This window comes from Myxine glutinosa, chromosome 6, assembly GCF_964187855.1.
Source record: "Myxine glutinosa chromosome 6, kmMyxGlut1.1, whole genome shotgun sequence".
Lineage (NCBI taxonomy): Eukaryota > Metazoa > Chordata > Myxini > Myxiniformes > Myxinidae > Myxine > Myxine glutinosa.
This window is the reverse complement of record NC_136266.1, coordinates 67,634,557-67,650,791: the sequence shown is the minus strand read 5'-3', so window position 1 is coordinate 67,650,791 and position 16,235 is coordinate 67,634,557. Positions and strand designations below refer to the sequence as shown.

At 46.5% G+C, this 16,235-nt stretch overlaps 1 protein-coding gene across 4 annotated transcripts in view; it reads right to left on the bottom strand.

Moving 5' to 3' along the window:
- LOC137429920 (RNA-binding motif, single-stranded-interacting protein 1) overlaps nucleotides 1-16,235 on the bottom strand; it is a 508,487-nt gene that overhangs the window by 171,842 nt on the left and 320,410 nt on the right. For all 4 annotated transcript variants that reach the window (XM_078779968.1, XM_068120301.2, XM_068120302.2 and 1 more), the window contains exon 3: nucleotides 1,141-1,199. In XM_078779968.1, the coding sequence (XP_078636094.1) occupies nucleotides 1,141-1,199 (59 nt within the window). The remainder of the gene's footprint in view (nucleotides 1-1,140; nucleotides 1,200-16,235) is intronic.

The window sequence follows — 16,235 nt, the reverse complement described above, 5'->3', positions numbered from 1 at the left end:
ACCTGGTGTTGGCTTAGCGGTTCGGGTGCCGGCTTGGGATCCCAGGATCCTGGGTTTGAATCCCGGTCGATCGCTGAATTAACACCAGGGGGGGTTGACTCAGCCTGTCGTCCTTCCGAGGTCGGCAAATTGAGTACCAGTTCACTGGTGATTCCCTGTGTGTCGCAAAATGCGACCAACAGGGTTGGCGGCAGGAAAGGGCATAAAACATTGCTTCAAAAAGGGGACCAACCCTGAAATGGCCTCTAAAGGTGGTATATATATATATATAGTGGGATTTCCTACAAATAAAGCATGTGACCTACATAGTGAAGGAAGGAATTTTACCGTGCTAGATGGTGAAATGTGAACAATTTAAAGCTGTACCTTTTCTGAACCAAGCCAAATTTTCCATGTTTCAGGGGGAATAGGGGGGGGGGGGGGGGGGATATATCGCCACAAATTACATTTGAAATTTTGGCAGAGGCTGAGTATGACACAAAATGGCGTCTGGTTTGGAAATAAATGCAGCCTCTCGCCGCACCTCAGGCGTCCATCTGCTTCGATTTCCTCTACCTGGCTGCTTGCCCGGGGCCTCAGCTTACACAGACCAGGCCTGAATTTCCCCAGAATGCCCTCTGGTACCTTATACAACAATCGTACTGTTACCAAGGTGACTGGGAAAGGCTATGCTGATTTGCTCCAAATACTGACTTGGAGTGGAGTGAAGCTCGGTGGATGCTGCTCGGGCTTGCGGGGTCGAAGGGAACTCCAGAGAAAGTGCGCGACAGCTTACAAAAAAATAATCGGATAACCTCATCACGAGACCACAAGATCGACGTGACTGTCTATGGAGATTGCATCAATGTCACCCGCACAGCCTTTGAGGACATGAGAAGCAGTGCGCCTATCCGGGGAAGCATTAAGGGCTTAAATTAATGGGAAGCGCTGAGTCAGTACCGGAAAGTGGAAATGTCCCTGGGAATGCGAATTTCATTGTCAAACCTGTCAAATGGAGCATGTCACGAGTGATGCAAGACCCGACAGAGTGCATTCTGTCCATTGTATCCTCATGCCCTTCATGTAACAAATGTGCAACCTCTTCCGCAAGATTCAAGACGATATAAAAGAAGAAGAAGAAAAAAATGAAGGGAGTCTTACCTTTACATTGATTTGTATTTTTGTCCAGTATTGCCTTCGTTGATACTATTTTCCCATATCTGCAACACAGAGCAATGGAGACTGCTATGATATCACACAGAGAACGTTGCATGCAACAAACATTGTGTTACAACACTGTTTAAAATCTGAATTAAGTAAGGTGTTAGACGCCGGGCAATACCGACCGGCTTACTTTGCTTGCATCTTGTACAAATGGTATGAAATGAAACAAAGTATTAATTTAATAATGCAGGGATAGCTTTAACCCAAGCAATGCCCAAGTGAGCAATGTTATGAGCGGATTAAGGATTTGTAATTGGCCGAGGGAACACAGTTACACAACACTCTCAATCTCCAACAAGAGGTCAGGCCATCTCACTGGACATCTCCCGTGAGTTTGATGGTGTCTGGCACCCTGCCCTGATTTTTCAAGCAGTCAGCTAATGCCATCCAGAGTTCCTTCCTGGATGACCTTTCGGATTTCCCAGGCTAACACCGGGTCGCTTCTGGACGGAATCCTCTCCCATGATCCACCTCTACAGGCAGGTGTCCCTGAAGGTGGCCATTTTGGGAGCAGCACTGTTTTTCATCAATGACCTCTCTTCGTCACTGGGAAATCCATTGTTCCACTTCAAAAGACGACTCCGCTCCGTGCAGCACAGTTCCTCACCCCTCCACCAGGAAGCCTGTGTCAGCATCCGTATGTTGTAACAGACCTACTGTTTTCCATTTGCCCCATCTTGTGACCTTTGCCCCTTGCCATTCTGCTCTTCGCCGAGCTTTGTTTGATACGTGTGTATAAATACGACTAAAGGAAAAGAGCATTTATCACACATTGTCTGGTATCAAAGCACAGCAAACATACAACAAATTTATAATACCGTTTGCTTTAGGACTCAAGACCTTTTTCAGAAGAATGTATATCACCAAAGCTCGTGATTTAACTATATGACTTGAAATTGATGCAAATAAATGAGGACAAAGTTGTTACAATATCGGTCTTACATTAAGAACTAGAACGGCACTCAGCAGAGAGCACACCTCCACCTGGTTGGCCACATTACTCAATGGTGAAGATTCACTTAAAAAATTAAATAACTCTCATATCAGAATCCATATTCAGATCTTCACCAAAATCTAATCGATTCTTCCTTGTCACACACACAACGTGTCCACCAAATTTCGTCCAAATCCGTCCATAACTTTTTGAGATATCCTGCTACATGTTGGTTTTAGCCGGATCTCCCAATGGTGAAGACTCACAAAAAAATTAAATAACTCTCATATCCGAATCCATATTCAGATCTTCACCAAAATCGAATCTATTTGTCCTTGTCCGACCCCAACCGGTCCACCAAGTTTCGTCCAAATCCGTCCATAACTTTTTGAGATATCCCGCTATGTATCGTTTTTGGCCCGATCTCCCAATGGTGAAGAATCACTGAAAAAATTGAATAACTCTCATATCCGAATCCATATTCAGATCTTCACCAAAATCGAATCTATTTGTCCTTGTCCGACACCCAACCGGTCCACCAAGTTTCGTCCAAATCCGCCCATAACTTTTTGAGATATCCCGCTATGTATCGTTTTTGGCCCGATCTCCCAATGGTGAAGAATCACTGAAAAAATTCTAGTAGTCGGATCCGAATCCGGATTTTCACCAAAATCTAAACATTTCGTCCTTGTCACATACGCTACATCTCTGCGAAATTTCATCCGAATCCGTCCACAACTTTTTGTGATATTTTGTTCACAGGCAGACAGACAAACAGACAGACAAACAGACAGGGGTGAAAACATAACCTCCATCCACCTTTGGTGGCGCAGGTAAAAAGGTTTGTGCAAGTGAGAACATTTGAGACTGCAGACAAGCTGCTCAGCTGCTGTGACGAGCTCTCCTTGTGCCGCGAAGGTTGCCGTTAATTTCCGTCGTCGGACGTCAGACGTGGAGAGCGGTGGTGCTGACGACGCATCACGGAGCGAGGTGCTTAATCCGCACACTCACCAAGACCTAAACTCGCCTCGGATCGTCCGATGGTGCCGGTTTATACCCACAAAACCGTCCCAAACCCATTGGCAACCAACCGCAGCCTTCCTCCAACCCTCCGAGTACATGGCTTTTACCACACGTTCGAAATCTCCAGGGGAATCAGCAGTAGCGCATTTAAAGGTTGGTAGTGTGAAGAAACCAGAATCCTGCTATAATCGTTCTCTGGCTGCCATTCGCTGTCAGAAAGGGCGTCATCAGCTCATGGTCAGCAGAGACTTACTGGTCATTTGAGAATGGTGAGTAAACAGAAAGAGTCACAATCACTTCGATTCTTTCACTTCATTATTGAAAATGACATTTATCCATCGATGCAACTCAATTGCCACAATTGTCATGACCTTAGATGGCGACGCATTAGGAGTCAATACTTTAGGAACCAAGTGAGGACCTTTTGAGCGACCAGACATGGCAGTAAGAAGGTGTAGCTACATGTATGGCAGAATTTACTGCAGACTTCAAACAAAAAGTTACTTTACTATATTCTCAAACTTCCTTGATAGGATGGTGGACAGGTAGCACATTTGCCTTTCCGATGTCTAATCTGGATGAAATTCCCGACCCGATGGGTGCTTCACAGATAGGGCAGTGCCTCACAACTCCACATCGCAACGTCCCTCAGATGGACGTAAAGCTGGTTATCCTATCTGCTAGCATTAGTTAGGGGTTGACAAAGATCCCACGATGTCTTTCCCAAAGAGTAGGCGAGCTATCTCCGGCACCCTGAACAAAGTAAAAATCTACCCAAATCACTTTCTGTCGAACGTCAGGCCTGGCCAGCCGGTTCGTGAAACACGAGGGAGCGAAGACTTTGCCCAGGCAACCGCACTCAAAGGTGGGATTAACTGGGGGCCATGAAGGTAGCAGATTCGGTGGTGTGATGGTTGGAGGGTCTGCTCTGAGTCTGGGGGGTCGGTGGTTAAAACCCCGTTCGAGTCATCCCAAAGACTTTGAATGGTACGGCTGCATCCTTGCATCGAGAGTCATCCCAAAGAATGGTACGGCTGCATCCTTGCATCGAGAGTCATCCCAAAGAATGTTACGGCTGCATCCTTGCATCGAGAGTCATCCCAAAGAATGGTACGGCTGCATCCTTGCATCGAGAGTCATCCCAAAGAATGGTACGGCTGCATCCTTGCATCGAGAGTCATCCCAAAGAATGGTACGGCTGCATCCTTGCATCGAAAGTCATCCCAAAGAATGGTACGGCTGCATCCTTGCATCGAGAGTCATCCCAAAGAATGTTACGGCTGCATCCTTGCATCGAAAGTCATCCCAAAGAATGGTACGGCTGCATCCTTGCATCGAGAGTCATCCCAAAGAATGGTACGGCTGCATCCTTGCATCGAAAGTCATCCCAAAGAATGGTACGGCTGCATCCTTGCATCGAAAGTCATCCCAAAGAATGGTACGGCTGCATCCTTGCATCGAGAGTCATCCCAAAGAATGTTACGGCTGCATCCTTGCATCGAAAGTCATCCCAAATAATGGTACGGCTGCATCCTTGCATCGAGAGTCATCCCAAAGAATGGTACGGCTGCATCCTTGCATCGAGAGTCATCCCAAAGAATGGTACGGCTGCATCCTTGCATCGAAAGTCATCCCAAAGAATGGTACGGCTGCATCCTTGCATCGAAAGTCATCCCAAAGAATGGTACGGCTGCATCCTTGCATCGAAAGTCATCCCAAAGAATGGTACGGCTGCATCCTTGCATCGAAAGTCATCCCAAAGAATGGTACGGCTGCATCCTTGCATCGAAAGTCATCCCAAAGAATGGTACGGCTGCATCCTTGCATCGAGAGTCATCCCAAAGAATGGTACGGCTGCATCCTTGCATCGAGGGTCATCCCAAAGAATGGTACGGCTGCATCCTTGCATGGAGAGTCATCCCAAAGAATGGTACGGCTGCATCCTTGCATCGAGGGTCATCCCAAAGAATGGTACGGCTGCATCCTTGCATCGAGAGTCATCCCAAAGAATGGTACGGCTGCATCCTTGCATCGAGAGTCATCCCAAAGAATGGTACGGCTGCATCCTTGCATCGAGAGTCATCCCAAAGAATGGTACGGCTGCATCCTTGCATCGAAAGTCATCCCAAAGAATGGTACGGCTGCATCCTTGCATCGAGAGTCATCCCAAAGAATGTTACGGCTGCATCCTTGCATCGAAAGTCATCCCAAATAATGGTACGGCTGCATCCTTGCATCGAGAGTCATCCCAAAGAATGGTACGGCTGCATCCTTGCATCGAGAGTCATCCCAAAGAATGGTACGGCTGCATCCTTGCATCGAAAGTCATCCCAAAGAATGGTACGGCTGCATCCTTGCATCGAAAGTCATCCCAAAGAATGGTACGGCTGCATCCTTGCATCGAAAGTCATCCCAAAGAATGGTACGGCTGCATCCTTGCATCGAAAGTCATCCCAAAGAATGGTACGGCTGCATCCTTGCATCGAAAGTCATCCCAAAGAATGGTACGGCTGCATCCTTGCATCGAGAGTCATCCCAAAGAATGGTACGGCTGCATCCTTGCATCGAGGGTCATCCCAAAGAATGGTACGGCTGCATCCTTGCATGGAGAGTCATCCCAAAGAATGGTACGGCTGCATCCTTGCATGGAGAGTCATCCCAAAGAATGGTACGGCTGCATCCTTGCATCGAGAGTCATCCCAAAGAATGGTACGGCTGCATCCTTGCATGGAGAGTCATCCCAAAGAATGGTACGGCTGCATCCTTGCATCGAGAGTCATCCCAAAGAATGGTACGGCTGCATCCTTGCATGGAGAGTCATCCCAAAGAATGGTACGGCTGCATCCTTGCATCGAGAGTCATCCCAAAGAATGGTACGGCTGCATCCTTGCATCGAGAGTCATCCCAAAGAATGGTACGGCTGCATCCTTGCATCGAGAGTCATCCCAAAGAATGGTACGGCTGCATCCTTGCATCGAGAGTCATCCCAAAGAATGGTACGGCTGCATCCTTGCATGGAGAGTCATCCCAAAGAATGGTACGGCTGCATCCTTGCATCGAGAGTCATCCCAAAGAATGGTACGGCTGCATCCTTGCATCGAGAGTCATCCCAAAGAATGGTACGGCTGCATCCTTGCATCGAGGGTCATCCCAAAGAATGGTACGGCTGCATCCTTGCATGGAGAGTCATCCCAAAGAATGGTACGGCTGCATCCTTGCATGGAGAGTCATCCCAAAGAATGGTACGGCTGCATCCTTGCATCGAGGGTCATCTCAAAGAATGGTACGGCTGCATCCTTGCATCGAGAGTCATCCCAAAGAATGGTACGGCTGCATCCTTGCATCGAGAGTCATCCCAAAGTCATCCCAAAGGATAGAGCAAATAACGTTGGGAAGGCAATGGCAAACCAACCAGTATTGCCGAGAACCTGCTTCGGCAGCATCGACAATTTGTAATGAGTATGGTACATCAAAATTAAAAAGGTAGCTGTAGTAGAAGTAGTAGTAGTAGTTAGAGTAATAGTGGCAGTTGTAAAAATGATATTAGTAGTAATAGTAGTAGTAATAGTAGTAGTAATGATATTGATAATATTAGTAGTAGTAGTAGTAGTCGTAGTAGTAGTAGTAATGATATTGATAATAATATTAGTAGTAATAGTAGTAGTAATGATATTGACAATATTAGTAATAGTAGTAGTAGTAGCAATAGTAGTCATAGCAGTAGTAGTAATGATATTGATAATATTAGTAGTAGTAGTAGCAATAGTAGTCATAGCAGTAGTAGTAATGATATTGATAATATTCGTAGTAATAGTAGTCGTAATGGTAATAGTAGTCGAAGTAGTAGTAATGATATTGATAATACTAGTAGTAGTAGTAATAGTAGTAATGATATTGATAATATTAGTAGTAGTAGTAGTAGTAATGATATTGATAATAATATTAGTAGTAGTAGTAGTAATGATATTGATAATAATATTAGTAGTAATATTATTAGTAATAGTAGTTGTAATAGTAATCGAAGTTGTAGTCATGAAATTGATAATAATATTAGTCGTAATATTCGTAGTAATAGTAGTAGTAATAGTAGTCGAAGTAGTAGTCATGATATTGATAACAATATTAGTGATAGTAGTAGTAGTAGTAGTAGTAGTAGTAGTAGTAGTGGTGGTGGTAGTAGTAGTAGTAGTAATCATAGTCGTAGTAGATTGCATTATCAAATGTATTAGTGGTTTAAGTGCTTGATTGGTTGTACAAGTAACCTCTTCCAGGTACTCAGAGAGCTGAGCACAAATGAGCAAGGTTCCCATTCGTGGGGGTTACTTTCTCAATTTAATTTCTCGAACCAGAATTTCCTACCAATATCTTCACAAAAGGAGTAGAAAGAGTAAGCGGGTGGTTTACAAATGATGAACCAAAACACCAAACTTTGCAAAACGGCAAACGGCAAACAATGTTTAGAAGCGATCCACAAAAGCAATGCCATTGATAAACAAACGCGCTTTGCAAACAGTGCAGAGCTCGCAAAAAGGTGACAACTGTGGAATTATTAAGGAGGAGTCATATTGGATTGCTCCACTTTTAAAGGGAGCCCCTAAAAGGTCTTTTTACGCATTGCCGCCACACACAAAGCGCTAGCTGTAGTCGTGGAATTCGCCCTTTGGGCTCCAGGCTCGAACGGCTCTGGGAAGCATCGGTCGAACATCCGATGACGAATCGTCCGAACCGCCCCGGTCCATCCGGGGGCTTGTGGTCATCCATTGGTGATGCGCCACACACACGACCTTGGGCACTCCGTTTGGCTAAACAAGCACCGCTGGGCACGACCGAGTAACATCCGCTCGAATGCCTTGTAAAACAACCTCTGCAGCACTCTGCGAACGTTAACATCACCACGTTAAGAGAGAAGGTCATTAACACAAGGGCTTCACTGTGGCCTCGACAAAGTCTGCAGGACGAGTAAGTTATTAGTTTATTTATTTGTTTTCCTTCAGGAACGAAGGAAGCAAAAATAATCGGCAATTACATTTCACTCACAGCGCGCTCACCTATATTTACATTGCAAAAGGGGGATGCATGAGTCAGGTGGTTGTACCTGATCATGGTCATTAACGAATTAAATGACCATGCACAGGTGGTGTTTTGGCTAGGTAAGGGCGGGTCGGTGCCTCGATCGTACGTGGCTAAACATCTCACCACATTACATATGCCAGGGTCGGGGGGGGGGGGGTCTGGGAGGGGTGAGATACAAGGGGAAATGGGGGTGGAGGATGTGAGAGAATAGGGCGGGAAAGGAAGTGGGGAATGCGGGAGATAAAGAAAGAAAGGAACGTAAGGCACGCTACACAAACAAGGGATTTACCTGGATTTATATATCTGCTGGAAGGGTTGCGACCAATTGCTTTAAGAGAGAGGGTGGACCACAAAACGATGGCGGTTCCCTTCCCTGTGCAGATCGGTGGGTAGTGATCATCGTCGGCACCACAATATCAAGATGATTTTGCAGAAAACCAGTTCGGTGCATTTTCAGACATGGCGACTGAAGTTCGGCCATCGACAGAGGACAGTGTTACTTTTGTCGAGATGAAAAGTATGACTTTGGTGCGACGATGTCTCAGAGCTTTCATTCAGACATGATAGGCATAAGTACCGTGTGGAATTCAACATCACAGAACATGAACCAGAAGGGCACGAGGTGGAGCCCATCCCTCCGCCAGGTTGAACAGGTGACGTTTTGTATCCTACCGATAGGCTGGATCTGCATCTCGACCTGAACCAAAATCGAATCTGCTTGTTTTTGTCATCTACCCAACTCGTCCACCATGTTTCTTCCAAATCGGTGCATAACTTCTTGAAATATCGTGCTATGTATCGTTTTTGGTCATATCTCTCAATGGTGAAGAATCACTTAAAAATCACGTGTACCTAAGACGCCTCGGTAACCATAACTTAAAAAATTCTAGTACTGCAACCGGATCGTCACCAAAATCGAATCAATTCGCCCTTGTCACACACCCAACCTGTCCACCAAGTTTCGTTTGAATCTGTCCATATAACCTTTTGAGATATCCTGCTCACAGGCAGACAGACAGACGACAGACAGACGAGTAAATTTATAACCTCTGTACACCTTTAGTGGTGGAGGTAAAGAGGAAACCCCTGTGCGCATTGATACCGAAAGTCCATTCCATGTCAACGTTCAATCCCTTTGCCCCACAGAGACAGATTATACAGATGCGCAATACACCGTCATGACTTTCAATAAAAGTTTGAACCTTAGCTGTCAACACCTTCTTGGGAAACTGTGGTGCTGTGCCCCTTCTGGGGTGGGGTGGGGATGTGGGAGTGTGGTTGGGAGGGGCATCGGTGGGGTTGGGGAAGGGGGAACGGTGTGGTGGGGGAGAGATGTGGCATTGAATAGACACGTCAAGTTTGGTCCACATCGGCCAAAAATAAAGGAGTTAGTCAACAAATAAACACAACGATCCAGCTTTATAGTATCGATTAATAGTTTTCAGTGTAAAAGTTTCATCATATCCTGTGCTGTCCTGTATAACTGACACACACAAACACCAGCTCGGGGGACCATCTGCATTTCAAACCAGCTGCACATCTGAAAGGGCACTGCAGTCATATAGTTGCTTGAGCAACGTCAAACTCAATGTCAGAAACACCAAATTTGCAGCATTCCCATTCCGCTCCTTCCTCCGGTTATTTTGTGGCTCGCTTAGAGATGAGGCACTTCTTATTCAGTCTTTCTGCCATAAACCCACTCTCATTCTCCCACTTCCTCCATGTGGCAGGACGTGGATACACGATGCGGTATGATATTGAAAGGCATGCCAGGTAATGATGCCTGGCTCCTGCTGGATCCCATCAACACACCTCTTCGGGTCATCTAACTCCAGAGGACGTGTAGAGACGTACTGGCAAATTGAGTTCCCTTTACAACTTACAAGGCATTTCTGCAAAGTGGCTAACATGTGAAATAAATAAATAAATAATGATAGAAAAAGAAGCAAATAATATGAAAACACACTTAGAGTGAAGTCAGGAAAATACATTACAAAGCTTTGAAAAAAAATAAATCAATGAGACTGATTTTACGCAGCTAAGGAAGAACAGGCAGCTTGGTTTATTGAACGTTCACCCGATAATCATCGAATACATTAAGGTGTTATTGAACAGTGGCTTGACACAGGTGTTGCTTGAGGAGGGTGTCAGGTCCCCAGGAGACATCTTGCAGGAGATTCGGTCAAAAAGACCCCTCACGGGCGTTTGCCCGATTTCCCGACTGGATTTCAGAAACCAGGTGAAGCCCTCTTATTAGTACAAGGTGACATGACACGACGGTTGATCACCGCCATTACCTCGAGCAAGATGTTTTCTGGGAAAATGCAATAGATGAGTTGACAGATATCTGAGTAGGCCTTCAGCAAGTGTTTACGTGAATATAGCATGGGCCCGATGAGGTAGAGCGATTGGACGATGTTGTTCCCACATTATGTTTGCGTCCCGAGCGTGACCATGCAAGACATTTTGATCCCATCAACGTTTTCCATCGCTTCAAGTAATGCCGTGAAAGCAGAGAGGATTGTTCAAGTGAAAAGGCCATTACAAATTCCGCATCCTTTTCCAGGCACTTTGTGATTGTGTGTGTTAGCATCGCCTTCGTTTCACTCCCCCTCTGGGTAAATGGACCGTCTCTTTTAGATCCTGATGCCACCAGCAGTCAATTTCGCTACTGGGGAGATATCGATTTTAATCTGCAAGCCGAAAGGAGGAAAGGGGGTAAAACGTCAATGCTACTGTCAAGGAAGAAATGCTGTAATAAACACTGCACTTTCCCAACAAATGGTCTCCCGGCTAAGAAGATTGATGAACCAGGGAGACGAAAGAGCTGCGAATTAATTTCATGTAAAATATACAAACTGTATCGTTTTATTTACACTTTAATATGTTATATCAACATTATATATCAACATCAAGTTCATCTATATCTTACCGCATTCCTTCTCTCAAGATCTCTGTCTCTCTCCCAGATGTCCCTACCTAATCACTTACCTGATGATGCTTTGACTACAGAGTAAAATCCTATATACTATGGTGATATATTTGTATCTATTAAATATCCTTGTTGTCTCTGCCACCAAGAGTGGATAGAACCACCTTTAGAGGCCATTTTTCCCCGCAGAGAAGGGGGTTGGTCTTTTTCGGGCACCGTGGTCCCCTTTTTGAAACAATGTTTTATGGCCGGATGCCCTTCCTGCCACCAACCCTGTTAGTCGCCTCTTGCGACACACAGGGAATTACCAGTGAACTGGTACTCAATTTTCCGACCTCGGAAGGATGACAGGCTGAGTCAACCCCCCTGGTGTTAATTCAGCGATTGACCGGGATTCGAACCCAGGATCCTAGGATCCCAAGCCGGCACCCTAAGCGCTAACGATGGACCAGGATTCGAACCCAGGATCCTAGGACCCCAAGCCGGCACCCTAACCGCTACCGATGGACCAGGATTCGAACCCAGGATCCTAGGATCCCAAGCCGGCACCCTAACCGCTAACGATGGACCAGGATTCGAACCCAGGATCCTAGGATCCCAAGCCAGCACCCTAACCGCTAACGATGGACCAGGATTCGAACCCAGGATCCTAGGATCCCAGGCCAGCATCCTAACCATCAACGATGGACCAGGATTCAAACCCAGGATCCTAGGATACCAAGCCCGCACCCTAACCGCTTATGATGGACCAGGATTCGAACCCAGGATCCTATGATCCCAAGGCGGCACCCTAACCGCTAACGATGGATCAGCATTCGAACCCGGGATCCTAGGATCCCAAGCCCAGACCCTAACCGCTAACGATGGACCTGGATTCGAACCCAGGATCCTAGGATCCCAAGCCCTCACCCTGACCATCAACGATGGACCAGGATTCGAACCCAGGATCCTAGGATCCCAAGGCGGCACCCTAACCGTCAACGATGGACCAGGATTCGAACCCAGGATCCTAGGATCCCAAGCTGGCACCCTAACCGTCATCAATGGACCAGGATTCGAACCCAGGATCCTAAGATCCCAGGCCAGCACCCTAACCATCATCAATGGATCAGGATTCGAACCGAGGATCCTAGGATCCCAAGCTGGCACCCTAACCGCTAATGATGGACCAAGATTCAAACCCAGGATCCTAGGATCCCAAGCCGGCACCCTAACCGCTAACGATGGACCAGGATTCGAACCCAGGATCGTAGGATACCAAGCCGGGACCCTAACCGCTAAAGATGGACCAGGATTCGAACCCAGGATCCTAGGATCCCAAGCCGGCACCCTAACCGCTAACGATGGACGAGGATTCGAACCCAGGATCGTAGGATCCCAAGCCGGGACCCTAACCGCTAACGATGGACGAGGATTCGAACCCAGGATCGTAGGATCCCAAGCCCACACCATAACCATCAACGATGGATTAGGATTCGAACCCAGGATCCTAGGATCCCAAGCCAGCACCCTAACCATCAACAATGGACCAGGATTCGAACCCAAGATCCTGGGATCCCAAGGCAGCCACCTAACCGCTAATGATGGACCAGGATTCAAACCCAACATCCTAGGATCCCAAGCCAGCACCCTAACCGCTAACGATGTACCAGGATTCGAACCCAGGATCGTAGGATCCCGATCCAACACCCTAACCACTAATGATGGACCAGGATTTAAAGCCAGGATCCTAGGATCCCAAGCCGGCACCCTAACCGTCAACGATGGACCAGGATTCGAACCCAGGATCTTTGGATGCCAAGCCGGCACCCTAACCGGTAAGCCAACACCACGCACCAAAAGTGGATAGAGGTGATGTTTTCACCGATGTTTATCTGTTTGTTTGTTTGTCTGTGAGCAGGATAACTCAAAAAAGTTGTGGACAGATTCAGACGAAAATTTGTGGAGAGGTTGCGTGTGTAACAAGGAAGGCGAAGACCTGGATTTGGACATTGTAATTTTTTAAAGTGATTCTTCACCCTTGAGAGAAAGGACTCAAAACGTTATGGATGGGTTAAGACAAAACTTGGTGGATGAGGTGGGTGACAAGAACAAGCCGTTTAGATTTTGGTTCAGGTCCAGATGCAGATCCGGCCTATCAATGGGTACAAAACATCAACTTCTCAGCCTGGCGGAGATTTGCGCTCTACCGAGTGCCATTCCAGTTGTTTCTGTAAAGACTACGTCGATGTCACCTCATGCTGCACATGCATGTAGGGTAGTGCAATGCATGTCAAAACTCCGCATTTAAAAATAAAAACGATCCTATGGGCCAAGTGTAAGGTTGACCAGCACAGGATGTCTACCAGGACGGCCCTTTCCAACAAGCACCGGCCTGAGCCATTACCTTCGTGGATCTAGGAAACTATACCTCGAGGATACTGTAAAGTAGAAAAAGAATGAATCCATTGTGGTTTCATTAATTTCCTTGTGGTGGTGTATCGATGCATGATGATTCAGTCAAAGTCCCCAAAGGAGGGGTGCATACATGATGTTGAAGATAAAGATAGTTCTACGGCAATTAGGCAACCTGTAGGAAACAAATTCAACAGGGACCTGCAGAAAGGACTCAGGAATGAAGCTGAACCCATTTTTGCCTCCGCTATTACCTCAATGGCGAGTGGTTCGTCTTCCAGGCCACAAACAGTGCGAGGAAGTGCAATCTCAGAAGTTAAAACAATTTTCTCCCTTTAGTTCTGTCACAACTTATGCTGACAATTGTTGTGGGCTGCAGACGGATTAAAAAGACAAAGCAAAGCAAAAGTCAATATGAGAAATAGTAAGGGAAACGTACGACGCTGCTCGGTTGAGGGACCCGTTCATCACTTTAAAGCCAATTCGAATAACCTTCTTGTTCTCGGTTTCTTGGCAGCATGAGGCCCGACTGGGAATGCCAGCCGCTCGGTGTGTGCAGGTTAGTACCGCCATCGCCAAGGGACTGAGACACCAGAGAGCGGATTAACGCCCACACAGCTCACTGGCCCTTGGCTAAACACAAGTCGCCGGGCCTACACTTTCTCTCAGGAACACGTCGATAGACAGCGATGGAATGTACTCGTCCAGCCAGCCATGTAATGCACTTTCGAGAGATCCTTATGCCGAGAAAAAGAAGCAACTGTAAAGTTCTCTATGATAGGACAGGCCTAAATTAGGAAATCGAGCTGAGATTATTAGAATAGCCAAAATGGGACCCAAAAGGTACTTCCGTCCCCTCGTGCCTTCCCCCCACACCCTCTTCCACCTCCACATTTGAATAACGTCACTCCAGAGCTCTATTTATTTGTGCACAAATCTGTTTCCCTTCATTCTTGGTGCAATGTGAGGAGAGCGGAGTGGCTCGCTCGACCCCCTGGCACGGCTATGAGGAAAATAATCGGAACATTTTGGATGAAAACGCCAAGCGTTTTGCTCGTTGTGTTTTTGTCCAATTTTCTGTGCCAAAACGTATCTTGTGTTTATTCGTCGAGTTCGTGTCCCCAGTAAAGTTCGGCCTACTCATGAAGGGCTGGGCTAGTTGGGTTGTTGCTTCTGCCTCCGCATTTGATTGCACATGTTTCGTTTTTGCTCCTTTAATCCCAGGTATTGCTTCTTCTGATCCCTCCGCTTAATACTCTTCCCATTCTTCCTCCAAAAAAATACAAAACAACAAAAAACTCTTCTTCGTTCCAAAATCACCAAAAATAACAACAAAAACAACAACAACATTACAAAACAACCAAACTCAGTCTCACATGCTCAGTTATTCCTCTACTCCCGATCCCTTCTCCTTTTCAACATCCATAAACTAAATCTTCACTGAATAAAACATTTATTCCTTTTAAAGCTCTTGATAACATTTTAAAAAACAATACAAAAACGTATTTTAAAATGCCTTATTCTCCTTGCTACTCTGTCGGGATCGACCCATTCATCATTTTTCTTCATCAAAATCTCCTCCTTTTCTTTTTCAAAAGGCTTAACTCTCAAAACTCTTCACTCTTCACTCTTAAATGTTTAGTTCATCCAGCTTCGTCTTGTACCTACAGCTCCATTTTCCTCTGTGCTTTCAACCAAAAATATTTTTCCCACCCCACCTATGAAATCTGTCGCCGTATATCCAGTTTGGAAATCCTGAGATGTCCATTTTTCAGAGATTGTGTGCACACGAAAATAAAATCCCCTTCATGTCCATTCATGGTGTCAAACCCTTCCATGTCAGTACATCCTCCCTCCACTCCATAAGTTTCCCACTCAACTCACCTCCTCTCGGCTTCCCCCTTGTCCTGCCCCCTCTCGGCTTCCCCTTGCACCTCACCATCACGGTTTCTCCCCCGCTCCTTCACCTCTCGATTCCCCGCCCCCTCCCCATACCGGCTTTGCCACAGCCCTGCACCCTCCCAGCTTCGCCCACTCACCTGTACCACCCCAGCCACGCACCCTCCCAGCTTCGCCCACTCACCTGTACCACCCCAGCCACGCACCCTCTCCTTGCTCCATTTCACATTTCTGCACCCTATCGACAGCTCCTCCTCCCCGTCCCTAACTGTATGAGCCTCCAACATCCAAGGTCTCTGCTCCAACCTGACAGATCTCTCAATCCAAGCTGCTGCCGATAAACCAGACATCATCTGTTTAACAGAATCCTTCCTCTCACAGGACATCCCTGACTCTTTATTGTCCCTCCCTGGCTATTGCTTCCTCCGGTTTGATCGACATGAACCCAGTCCTGGTGGCGAAGTCGCACTGTACATCAAAAACTCAATTTATCACTCTCCGTGTACTGACTTCCCTTTCGCTCTCACCTCACATTTGTCTGTGTATTGCAACATCCTCCAAACAATGCCTCCTCTATCTACATCTCTCTCAGATGACATGAACCAACTTTTAAGCACTTATCCCAACTGTTTCTTCCTCATATGTGGTCGTTCGTTCATATGCAGCACAAGGCTGTGGGGTAGCATCATTAGCTAACGGTGCGGCTATGCCACTGATGCAATGCCCTCTGTTGGTTAGGGCAGGAATTTGGAATTTAACCGTGGTGCTGGCGATAGC